General features: G+C 42.2%; 1 protein-coding gene across 1 annotated transcript in view; it reads right to left on the bottom strand.

The window, feature by feature from the left end:
- Positions 1-7,920, bottom strand: part of LOC105901285 (mannosyl-oligosaccharide 1,2-alpha-mannosidase IA-like) — a 119,668-nt gene extending 111,748 nt beyond the window's left edge. Inside the window, exon 1 of the mRNA XM_031581468.1 lies at positions 7,141-7,920. Within this exon, the coding sequence (XP_031437328.1) occupies positions 7,141-7,650 (510 nt within the window). The 5' untranslated portion in view covers positions 7,651-7,920. The remainder of the gene's footprint in view (positions 1-7,140) is intronic.
- Positions 7,921-12,802: the final 4,882 nt, after the last annotated feature.

Here is a 12,802-nt window from a genome sequence, read left to right on the forward strand (position 1 = left end):
AGAAAATGGATCATCCGAATAATTGAAAAGGGAAAAATATAAATACAAGCCAAAAAAATATTTTTTTATATCACTTTTTTTTTTACTTTTTTGATTCTATATTATGAGGTCACTAGGTTTGTGAGTGAGAGTGTATGTATGTGTGGTGTGGTGTGGTGTGGTATATGTGTGTGTGTATGTGTGTGTGTGTGTATATGTATGTATGTATGTATGTATGTATGTATGTATGTATGTATGTATGTATGTGAGCCTTTTTGTCCATTCCATCGCCTCTCCCTCCCATACATCACTCCTTCCTTCTCTTCCATTTTACTATTTCACTCATCTTTCCTCAGTCACCCTCTCTACCTTCCATTTCTTATTTACAAGGACGAAAGAGGAAAAATAAAAGGATTTGGGCTGAATTATTCAGAGTGTGTACTTACTTTGCTCTCCTTTCAAAAATATACAAATAAATAAATAAAACGGGGGGGGGGGGGGGGGAGACCTTACTAGCAAACACTGCCACATCACTACCTTGTGCAAGACCCATACATTCAAACAACAAAAATACAGTAGGTTCAATTACCATCTCAAAAAAGAAAACAAATACATCAATCTATCTGTGAGGGCATAGAGCATGTTCTGATCTCCTTTCTGGGATAACACAACATTATGAGACACCCAATGAGATGCCCTACATGTGCAAACAGAGGACGTCAGAAGAGGGACACAGTGTCATTTGCTAATCAGAGCAGAACAATAACTAGGCGATCGCCGTCATCTCGCTGGCCTAAGATATCTCTGTCGCCGTTGGCCATCAGCCTCTGATCTCCGCTGCAAATCCATCTCGGAGCAGAGATATGACGTTGAACAGTTGAGGCGTTTGGCTATCAGAAACGACTAAAGGGCTCTTTGAGCCCTCAGAAGAAGCTCCCAGGACACACTCTCGTGTCGCGCCTGCTCAAGTCTCCCCTTCATACCACATATGAAAACTCCTTACAAGTGTGTTCTGGTGGTGAGTGACAGGAGATAGGGGGGTAGCATGTTTTAAGCCCTGGAAATGACAAACTATCCTTCACGTAGGACTCTGGGTAGCAGCTGACTGTGTGGGGGGATAAAGAGCTGGCAGCCAGCCAGACATGATGGACAGCTGACAGCGGTGGAGCTCAGGCCAGCTGATCCTGGGAAAGCGCCGTCATTCCTACAGCTGGTGAAAACTCCTCAGGTCCTCAGGGAACACAGATACATAGCCACATTGTTGTGTGTGTGTGTTTGTGTGTGTGTGTGTGTGTGTGCGTGTGTGTGCGTGTGTGTGCGTGTGTGTGCGTGTGTGTGCGTGTGTGCGTGTGTGTGCGCGCGCTTGTGCATGTGTGTGTGCGTGCCTGGCGTGCGTGCATGTGAGAGAGACGGAGAGTGAGAGAGGAGAGAAGAGAGGCATACAGAGTTGCATTTTTTCATATTTTTGTCCTGAAACGTCAAAGGGTAACTAGCAACCCAAAAAGCACTTCACACTTTCCTGCGAGTTTGCTCCTTATGCATGCTTCATAATTGGGGCCCAGTGTGCAAAGGCAGATGTGCAAATCAGATTCACACCTCCCTCCCACCCCGCACATAACAACCAACAATAGCCCCAAGGAGACTTTCCCTCAGATGTGGAAGCCTCATTTAAAAGACCAAAGAAATCTTCCCAGGCCCAGACCCAGACGTCTCCAAGGCTGGCCGCATTAGGCCGTGAGTGAGAGCAGTCAAAGCCTCCGGATCCATTCAGGAACCGTCTGTGCAGTGAAACGCTTTACCCCATCTCTGACAGAAGCCCTGGCTGAGGCTGTCTCTGGCTTACCCTCACTGTGAAGTCTGAGAGAAAGACAGATCCAGAGCCTGCTGCACAGCTGGTGCAAGGCCCTCATTCACAGGTAGATTCTGTGCGTGAACCGATTCAAAACACGTAACCTACATTTACGGATCACTAAATGAAATTCCGGAGGCTTTTGTTCTAGTATTCAATCTTTAGCAGGTTAAGACTGGGGTGAATTTTTTTTTTGATCTTAGCACAGTAAGAACCTGAGCTTTTTTCGCCTAAGCTTTGTACTGAATCACTAAAGGATTAACTATTGCGTCATTCAGTCGATGCTCATGCTCTATATATTCTCAGATTGGAACTAATAATTCCACAGGCAACCACTACACAGCAGCTCACATAAAACACACACATAGAGCACCATTAGTATTAATGGCATTCTTAACTTAACTTGATTAAATTCAGGAGGTGGCTAGAAGACAGTACCAAGAATTTAAACACTGACCCTGTAACTAGGGCTGAACGATTAATTGCATTTGCGATAAAATCGCGATATGTAAAACGCGATTTTGTAATCGCAACGTCCGCGATTACAACGTGGTCTAAAAAAAAAAACTTCTTAAGATGGTAAATTTTGCACACAGTGTTTAAAAAGTGCATGCCTTGTGTTTATACTTACAATGACTGTTTAAATTACTTAAATGCAGAGTGGCAAAGCCACCGATTTGTTGTTCTTGTTTCTGTAAGGAGCAGTTAAATACAAATTCTGTAATGAGCAATTAAATAAGAATATTTTACACTAAATATATCTAATATTGTCTTGGTCATATTTAAATAATTCATTACGTTTTGTTTGGAAAAAAAAGAGGATAAAAAAAAAAAAAACGCATATTAAATCGCAATCGCAATATTGGGGGGGGGGAAAATCGCAATTAGATTATTTTCCCAAATCGTTCAGCCCTACCTGTAACCAGGGATAATTCAAAATGGGGGATGAGCACTGCCATTACGCATCATCACAGTGTGTTGGGTGCATCTCACTTCACCTGCCTTACACACGATCTACTGAAAGTATAACGCTTAGCTGTAACAGGCATGAATAAACTGGGGGGGATTTGAAGACTGAAGTCAAATTCTTGGTTATGCATCAGCATGAACCAAGCCAGACTGTGCAGAGAAAGGTGTGACTTTAAAATTATACCAATTACGTGCAATAGGAAATCAATTATAGCCTACCCAGCGGGAGCAATGGGAAAACCACTCAGTCATGTGAAACACATTCAACTACACTTCTCCCAATCTTTCATATACATGAGAGAGAGAGAGAGAGAGAGAGAGAGAGAGAGAGAGAGAATGAACATGACGTGTTCTTCCATGCCTGCAGAAACATCAATCCACTCTCACCAATTCCCCATTATAGTTCTATAGTAATTCTCTCCCCCTTTCTCCACTGTAAACAAGTCCCTTTGAGAGGCCATAGTTGGTGGCGTTGCTATGAGCGAGTTCACTGAGACAAAGCTGAATCACAGCCGGCCTCCTTGCACCTATTCTCTCCCCAGCTCCCACAACAGGAAAGTTCTTGACATCAATTTGCACACACAAAGCAATTACGCTCAAAGGTCAAGAGCCAGAACGGCAGGCTAGAAGCGTGTATCTGTGTGTGTGTGTGTGTGTGTGTGTGTATTTGTCTCCATGTCTTACTGTGGGCTTGTGTGTCAAGAGTGTGCATGGGGGCTGACCGTATGCAACTTTTCAATTCCAGTGAGTGTTCCAGTCAACTTCTCAACTTTACGAACAATATTTTTTTTCAATGATTTCAGCACCCTTCGTATCAAGTTTGACATTCTGATAAACTCCAACTGGAATTCAAATTAGGTTACTTAAAGTAACATTAAGTAAAAAAAAAAATGTACTTACAATAACGGAATCACGGTTATTCTTTGGTTATGTTAGCGTTCATCTCCGACACAATAAATAAATCAAAATAAATAAATAAAACGATGAGTCATATTTGTGTAAAATCTTGTGATATTACTCAACCATGTCAGTCTACATGCTTCTTTCGCTTCTGCTGTTGTCTTTGCTGGTTCCATATCTTTCAGCTCGCCAAAATATACACGTGTACACTGTCTATGAGTGGGTCTCGAACCAAGATTTTCTATTTACCACAGTCGTCTAAAAGTCAGCTACACTCCGGAACTTTAGGGAGAGCTCAGTACGAAAAAAAATACCAATTCTTACGCAATGGGGCTTTAAATGAAGAAAGAGAGTGATTTGGGTTGAGAGACTATGACAGGTGCAGGGAGATCAGATGAATGAGAAGATAATGACAACATGACAGGAAGAGAGAAACATGCAAGGAGGCCTCTGAAGTAACAGGAACACAAGAGAAAGGAAGAGAGAAAGAGTGAGAGAAAGACAGCATGCGAGGGGAGAGAGAGTAGAGGATAGAGAGACACCGAGAGGGCCTGGAGGTGTGTTTGTCTTGGCTCTGCGGGTTGCCGTAATGTGATTAACCCCAGTGACGCCGACCCAGACACCTAATCCTCCAGGCGAGAGTCCAGAGCAGGTCACAGGACTTCATTGTACTGATGGCTGTAGCACAACAATGCTTTCAGGAAAGGCTCCCCAGATCACCAAACCAGGGTCTGACAAGCACAGTTCCACTTTCCAGGTTCATGGGCACAGGCTTACTCTGACATATACAAATAAGCACTGTGATTGAGGGAAAAACCTACTGGGTGGGGGTCGGTCGGTCGGTCGGTCGGTCTTTTCATGGGTTTAGTTGGGGAAACTAGAATTCAACCAGTGAGAGTCGTTGGTGGGTGGGGTGGTTAAAAAAAAAAAAAAGGAAATGATTGTGAAATGAAGCCTACGCATGAAAATCTTTTTAGAAGAAAAAAAACAACTCAGCAATGCACACAGACAGTGCAGAGAAGAGGGCTTTTTACCCTCACGCCCTGTGTTTGGAACAGAAACCCACACACACATTTTGAAAGGGCTTCGAGACAGGAATGGCTGGCATAGTATTAATGAGGTGGCCTTCCAGATAGCAGTGCATAATGAAAGGGGTCATGGCTGGAGAGGGATCCAGAGGCACAGGAGCATTTGCATCTTATTTCAGCAACCAGCACTAGACCCACACTGTGACCTGCCCACTGGCTGGCACAAACAACACTGACACACACACAAACACACACAAGCTCATTTCCCCTACTTGCTCGCATACACTCACTCACTCATGCACACACACAGTACCTCTCTGACACTGTCTCACAAATATGCAAGCTCATATCCTGTCTCAGTCTATCCACACACCACTTTAAGTCACTCTTCAAATTCACTCTGACATTCACACACACACACAGACAGCGGATAAGGGGGCAGACAGTGCAACAACAGGCAAAGTGCACGTATGCCAGCTGAATCGCGAATGTCCTCATAACTGACGTGTTAATGTATGTAACAGTGAATGGAATTGATTTTTTTTCGCAATTTTCAAATTCAACTATTTACCACATTTTTTCATGATGCTGCATATTTTGTTATTTACTGCATTTGCATTAACATTGCAGAAAATAAGCAATCCCACTGACTGACATACAGTCTGTCTCCTTTAGTGATTGTAGCTATGGAATAAACTGAACAATCTTTAAATTAAATGCATATGGATGCCTCTGGTATTGTTATCCCCAGTGGAGGAAAGGTATTCCAAGAGTTAAACGTATGCTGGGTATAGTACGTTGTTTTGCATTTGATTGACATTAAGTCTTTATAATATAAGAAGTATGGTCCAATTGTTCAACTCTTTCAAATAAACCATTTAACCTATTTCAATAGAAGAAGAAAAAATAGAAGCTATGGACAAGCCTACATGCAGCCTAAACTGGCAAACTATGTACAGTTTGCAAACAAATCTACTGAAAAAAAAAGGGTTAATCTCTTCTCTTACGCCACTCACTGTGAGGGGTTAGCCTACATTGAATGTAGAAGAATGAAGAATTCAAAAGAACACTGAGGAAGGGCAGTTGTGTTTGTAGCAGTCAAGTGCACAACGGTGTTGGAGAAGATATTTTACATTTGAACTATACGATTGCAAGACGGGGTGTTAACAGAGCAGGTTAGCCTGTCGGGCTGAGGAAGCGAATACTCCTGAGCGCTTCATTCAACAGGGAACAGTTCGACTACCACCGCAGCTTGTTCATCTCACCAGAATGGTGCTATGGTTCGGCCATAGGATACTTCCCGAATAACTGTGACCCTTTCGGGACCATATGCTGTAAACGGGGTAACGTTACTGAGCAAGGCTGTAATGAATAGCGCACTTCAAAAGAATGTTTATGTTATCTACACGTCATCATTTCGTCGGAATCTGCCACAGGATCCCTTCTGTCGCGTTATCTTTAAATGTGTCATCGCACGAGGAATGCACGCAGCCAAGACATTATCGGTATGCCTAAAAAGTAACACTACGGTCCCTAAAGATGTGTATGTCTCATAACACTATCGTGAAAAGGACTGGATTCAGAGGTCCCGAGCTACTTCGCGGAACAGCAGATGCTTGTCTAAACAGCCCTGCACGAGCGGCTACAAGGGTTTACATTTCATTTCCAAAGAACCATCCAAAAGATCTAGAGGTATTCCTCTTAATCCAGATTAGATTAACAGAATCAGGGCATTTTTCCAGGAGAATGGCAACGATCACAAGACGTAGTTAGTTGGCCAATTTAAAACGCTCTAAAACATCGCCAGTGGGTGTAGCAGGCTAAAGGAATTAATCAGTAATATCCACGTATGGGACGCAAAAGCACATGCTCTCCCATTCTGTTTCACAAAACCGTGTAGCCTGTAAAACTGGGTTGTGTCCTCGAGTTAAAACAGTTTTGTAACCTTGTGCTCACCTGAGGCAATGAGGTCATAAAGCACTAATACTGGAACCACTTTTACGATGAAAGACAGACATACCTGCAGTGCTCGCATGTGTCACACTGCGTCAATGAAATGCAACTTCACACATTGACGTATCGTTATGAGAGAGACCTGATTAAGACTTAAAGTAGGCGTGAAAGTTAAGAGAAGAGCCTGAACAAGTTTTCTCGGTGTTTATGTTTATGGCAAAAAGTAATAATGGGGCAAACGATTACACGTTTTTATCAAGTTGTGTTACGTTAACCAAATGGCTCGCTATAAATTAGCAAATAGAGCTAAAATAATCTGAGAGAGATGCTGAAATCTCTCAGTCTGGTAACGTTAGCTAGGTAGACCAAAGGGTCATTCATTCTCCCGCTGAACAAGCATTATGGTGAATACTGCCCACTGCTGTGGCATTAAAGCAAGAATGACTTAAACGGACTACATACCTCTTTTATTTTCGCCCTTTTCTCTTTGGTTTCCGGGTCTGATGGCTCGTGTCCTGTTACTCCGGGTGGCCGAACATATTCAATAATCGGTAACGTTAGACTGTCACCTTTGCCACCTTTAACTAGACCTTGGACAACTTGCTCCTTATCGTTCTTGATGTCTTTCTTGATATCTTCAGGGTGTTTCTGAAGCGTATCTTTAGCTTCAATTAAGGCATCTTCGTGGTCTTTCCTAATTTTAGCTAGTATTTTATCAGCATTTCCCGTTCCGATACTAGAACCACTATCCATACCTGTTCGAGTGGCGGTTTCTACCGACGGCGAGCGGAAGAAAACTCCGCTAAGCAGCTTTGACGAATCCGGTAAGAAGAAGATTGCCCCGAAACATAACGTGATACAAGCGCTGAAAACTAACAGCAAAATGAATTTTTCTGTCAGTCGAAAAGAGGTTGGACTGGCAGACTTCCTATTTGGGGTCACCGTGAAAGGTAGAAGAGTTGCTACAGGCATTTTCTTTCCTTAGCGTTCGGAAGCCTTGAGCACAGAGTGAAGTCGATTCACAAATTGGATAAAGAAAGTATTACGACGGCTCGAGCGATGTTCGTTACTCTCCACAGCCCATTTACTACGACCGCTTGCTATCGCGACTGTATATTCTGCTATAAACTTAGTTATGGTACCGAGTGGTGTCCTGCCGTTTCAACTGTCCATGCTGAACCACATCTGCAAAAAACTCTTCTTTCCAGCAGAGTTCACAACGGAAGGAATGGCATGTATGTGTGATTGACAGCTCTCCTTGTCCAATCATTTTGCTCTTAAGTAAAGCGTGTTGCATACAGTTGTGGGCGTGTTTTCCGGAGGCTACGTGTATGGCTTCGTAACAAAACGGAAACATGAAACAAACATGACAGGTAGGTTATCTGACGGCACATGTGTAAATCTGAATGTGAATAAATATGGGTACATTTTTTCGAAATAACATGAAAACGCGAGACGGTTTTTCGTAATCGCTGGTATTTTTTGTTGATTAATGTAGGCGCTGACGCTGTCTGCAACATTTTCTTAACTCAACTCTTCCCCCAGTTCCATACACAGTTCATTGGCTTATTACTATGGCAGTGGACCTCGGTTCCTGGCTGGTGAAGCATGCTCAAGACCATGCTGGAAGCCTCTTTCTTAAGATGACTTGTCATTCAAACGGAAGTTGATTTGACGTGTTATCAATGTTTAGAGCCACAATGTGTAAATTCCAGGCCTGATGAGTGTAGGTAGACAGGCAGATTTACTAATGTCCTGTTAGTTGGATCTCTAGTTGCCTACATGTCATTTTCAGGCACATTTTGCTCCACAAGAGATGGAGACATCAATTGGCACATTTCTTTGGACAGACCTATGTTTATTCGTTAATTCATTTGCTTGAGCTTTTGTTGCAGCATTTCTTCATTAATTCAGTCATCCATTCATTCATGTTCATTACAGAAATAATTGATTCTATTGATTATTTCTTCAACTAACTGATCACTTATGGTTTAAATGTGTTTCTCATGGATTCAGATTGTTGGATGTTGAATGTTGGTGTCTACTATGTGCCAGTTTTTAAGTCAATAAATGTGCATGCACACATATGCTTTCCTTAATTCTCTCATGCTGCATATATATATATGCTATCGTGGTTTCTTTCTTTTCCTGTGTTTATGCCATGCTGAAACTGTTTAATGTATAAATTGCCATAGTGATCTCTTGTTGAGCAGTCAATTAAGATGTGAAATAGATCACTCTCTTTGCTGAGTGGAGATGTGTGTTGGGGGGGGGGGGGGTATTGTGTGCATTCAGAGGGCATGCATGTGGAGCTTTCAGGTAAATAAAGCTTTCAGAGACACAAGACAGATGCAGTTAATGAGGGAAGATTACATGGCCAAGACTAACAGCCTGTTGTTCAATATTGATCTGTTAAGAGAAAAAGCACAAAGACAAATGCTCTGCTGAAGTGTGTTTATTGTCAGCGATAATATGCAGGTGCTACACACACACACTCCCACACACACACACAAACTAAGGCACACTGACACATATACTTTCACAAATACACATTTGCATTAACATCACTAAAGGTCAGCATCTGGATTACATCATTACATTTACTGCATTAGAGAAAACACTACAGAGTTTTGCTTCTTTTTTGGCCTACCCGAAATACAATCCACAGTTTGATTTAATTGTCACTGAAAGCATTATCCGGTTGAGTTCCAGGATACTGTGAGCATTGGATAGTGTCATCTGGCCCTGAGAGAGACTATGTTTGTGCCTCTGTATTTCCTTTACATAACAGAAAAAATACAATACAGCTAGTAATAGAATTTACCTGTTTCAATGGCTTTGCTGAGACTGAGAAAACCTTTCACACTGTCACTGTGTCATTCAACTAGGTTCCAGTTTCCATCATCCTTAGAAGAGCTTGTTTTGACCTACCACACGCCCTTGTGCTACAGGCTACATCATCATTGAGTTTGGTAAGCACAGGTCTCTAGATCTCTAGAGGTGCGTTTCCCAAAAGGGTCTTTGAACAACTACCAGTCAAATGATCCAGAGACTATCATTTTGAACACTCTCCACGGTGGTTGCTCAACGAGTTTAGGGAAACGCAGTCCAGCTCTATACCTTCAGCAGCTAAGCCTAGCCACTGTTCTGCAGTGTCAACACACACTCTGTGTGTGTGTGTGTGTGTGTGTGTGCATGTCTGTGTGGACAAGGTATTCATGGCATAATACAACATAATATACTCATACTCATACATTTACAAATTTTGTCAAAAATTAGTGACTTATAACTGATTACATTTTTCTGAAGAATGGACATTCTTGTGACACAGGAAAGACTGAATACAGATAGACATTTATATAGGTCTGAAGACATACATTTATGCCAATGGCGTCTTTAGGGACTTTGAGAGTCCCAAGAAAAAAGTCTGAGCATGGGCCCCCTAACCCTACACCCTCACACCGTCTACACATCTTCAAAGGGTATACATTAAAGCAAATCTTTCATTTTTAAAAGTAAGCTACAGAATAAAGTGCATGGTCCATCACAGCGTATTATAGCCTCGAGCTAACCTGAAGACAGTCTTAGATTAGACCAGCACAAAACGCGAGTGTAGTAGACTCAATAATCAAGTTAGTCTTCCATTCTGTGTTTTCACTGAAATGGAATTCGTAAAACAAAGACTAGCCTGTAGCAAAACCGCTGCGTCACTATCCATCACGCACACATTTCTAATTAGAGGTAAAGCACACGCCAATCTTTCACAACAAACGAATGCACACAATCATGACAAAAAGCACAATAGGTGGTTTACATCGCTGGAACTATATGGTAAAAAGTTTGGAGACAACAACCCTATGTAAAGACAGCCCACCATCCTTAGGGCCACATATTCAACTTTCGATTTGATGGGCAGGGGAATAAACACACAAGTCTGCCTGTGCCTACAGGACGTGTCGCCGAATTGAAATGGAGGATTTGTTCTTGGTGGCTGGTGTGTCAGAGTCAGTTACCTGACGGGGTGAATGGTCTATAGCTCACCAGCCGCAGGCAGACAGAGTGGTTCTTCTGTCCTATGTTAATGTGTTTTTGAGCCACTGTGTATATAAATATACACATATATAGAGAGAGAAGACATTGCTTCTGTGTGCCAAAAGGAACAATTCGACTAAATCAAAGTTACGTCCTCCGTCATGAAAGTAGAGGCTATTCAAATTACTTTTGCAAGTCTTTTGCTATCGTTTGTGATATGTTTGCACTCTTAATGTATTACTGAAGTTGCCAGCGTTGCCGTTTTTTCAAAGACATTTGCAATTATTCATATTGGCAAACTAGTTTTATCAAGCATGATTGATATGCACATGATTGACTAGGTTAAACAAAAGAAATACTAATGTAAGGTTAACTTACTTCAGAGGCCATGCAGATGTTACTGCAGGCATGTACGTTGTTTTCTATGTTGATCAGATAACAGAGTTTACCATGGTTTTGAACGCAGCATAAGTTAAAACACACACTGGCCCAACGTGTCCGATATAGCCAAGCAAACTTGTTAATTGGCTAACATAGATGTCAGTCAAACTTTTGAAGAATTATTTTTTTTAAAAACTCAGAATATTTTGGTTCATTTAAAGCTGTTTGTAATTACATTATATATAATAAAAAAGAATAATTTAGTTGCATGATGCATTATAACTGGGCGGGCCTCACGGTCAGGTCCATACGTTGGCTTTGCCGCTGCTGCAATCCGTGGTACATGCCTCAAAGACAAGGAAGTATCAACATTTGGGTTAAACAAATAAACTAAAAGGGAAAGGCTGTTTGACTTCAATAGCTACAGTCTTCTGAACGAGGATAACCAATCTCTCTCTCCCTCTCTCGCTCTCTTTCACACAGACACACACATCTATACAAATCTTGTGCCTTGCCTATGTGTTTGCTCTCCCTCTCTCTGCGTTTTCTTGTGTTAAATAAAATCGTGCCATAACGAGTCCTGGTCTCTGCTTTTATTGCACTGATCTGTCACCAAAGAGAAATAAACAAAAGTCAGACAGGGAGCGAGTCTACGATACGACCCACAAATTGCAAGAGGAGCAGGGTGCTTCCCAGCACTACTGCAGCCGTGCAACTAATTGACAGTAGCTATACAAAAATAGAGAATTTCAATAATCAATAAAATAATTAAAACACTGTAGCTATCTTTGCTGAGGTAGGCGTATCTTTGGCTTTACTGGCGGGCCAGGTTGCTCGTTCTCCTGGCAGCAGATCCACTAACACTTGGAGCGCCCTCCTTTCCAACACGCGATTGCCACCTGGTGCGGCTACAATGTCGGCGGTCCGCCCTCCATGCGCCTTTCGTGGGCCGCTGGTTCCATCCGCTGCTCCTGGGATGGGAGCACATGTAGGCTACCCAGCAGGTGCCTATAGGAACAATTGGCTTTCTATACATAATACAGTGTTATAATCAAATGAAACTTGACACCGACAAGCATAGACAGTGTACGAGCTAACTCGGTAAACCCATTGCACCTACAGCAAGCTGTAGCACGGGAAACTAACAGAGCGTACAAAATAAACAAAACATACATAATAATATACAACATTATGCAAATTATGCCATTTGTACAGTTTTGGCATCACTCTGTGCCACAGTAAACCAATATGAAAATGTTTCTATCATGCAACTAACATATTACAGGAATGCTAAAAAGATTTAAAAACAGGAGCATACCTCTGTAGAAGGACGGTAGCAAAAGAGGCAGAGCAGGGGGTGACAGCAGAACTTACGGGATCCATTGGGTGGGAACTAGCTCATACCACACCCACGCTCTGCTACTGTCCTTTCTTTCATTCTGACCTCCTCCCTCAGCCCCCCTCCCTTCTTCTTCTCTCTTCTTTCTTGTTTAATCATGCCATGAATTATACATTCCAGCTCCTCCCTGCTCCAGGCCTGACCAGTCATGTGGCATAATTGTAGTCATATATATATTTTTAAAATTCAGAATAGCGTAATTTCATGACGGAAGCGCACAAAGTATAAACCTGGCCCACTGACTTCTGCTGACCATCACATTCTCGCATTATAATGCCTCTTCAGTGGAAGGCAGGCTGCAATAGTGTCAGT

Source organism: Clupea harengus, chromosome 15 (genome assembly GCF_900700415.2).
Source record: "Clupea harengus chromosome 15, Ch_v2.0.2, whole genome shotgun sequence".
NCBI lineage: Eukaryota > Metazoa > Chordata > Actinopteri > Clupeiformes > Clupeidae > Clupea > Clupea harengus.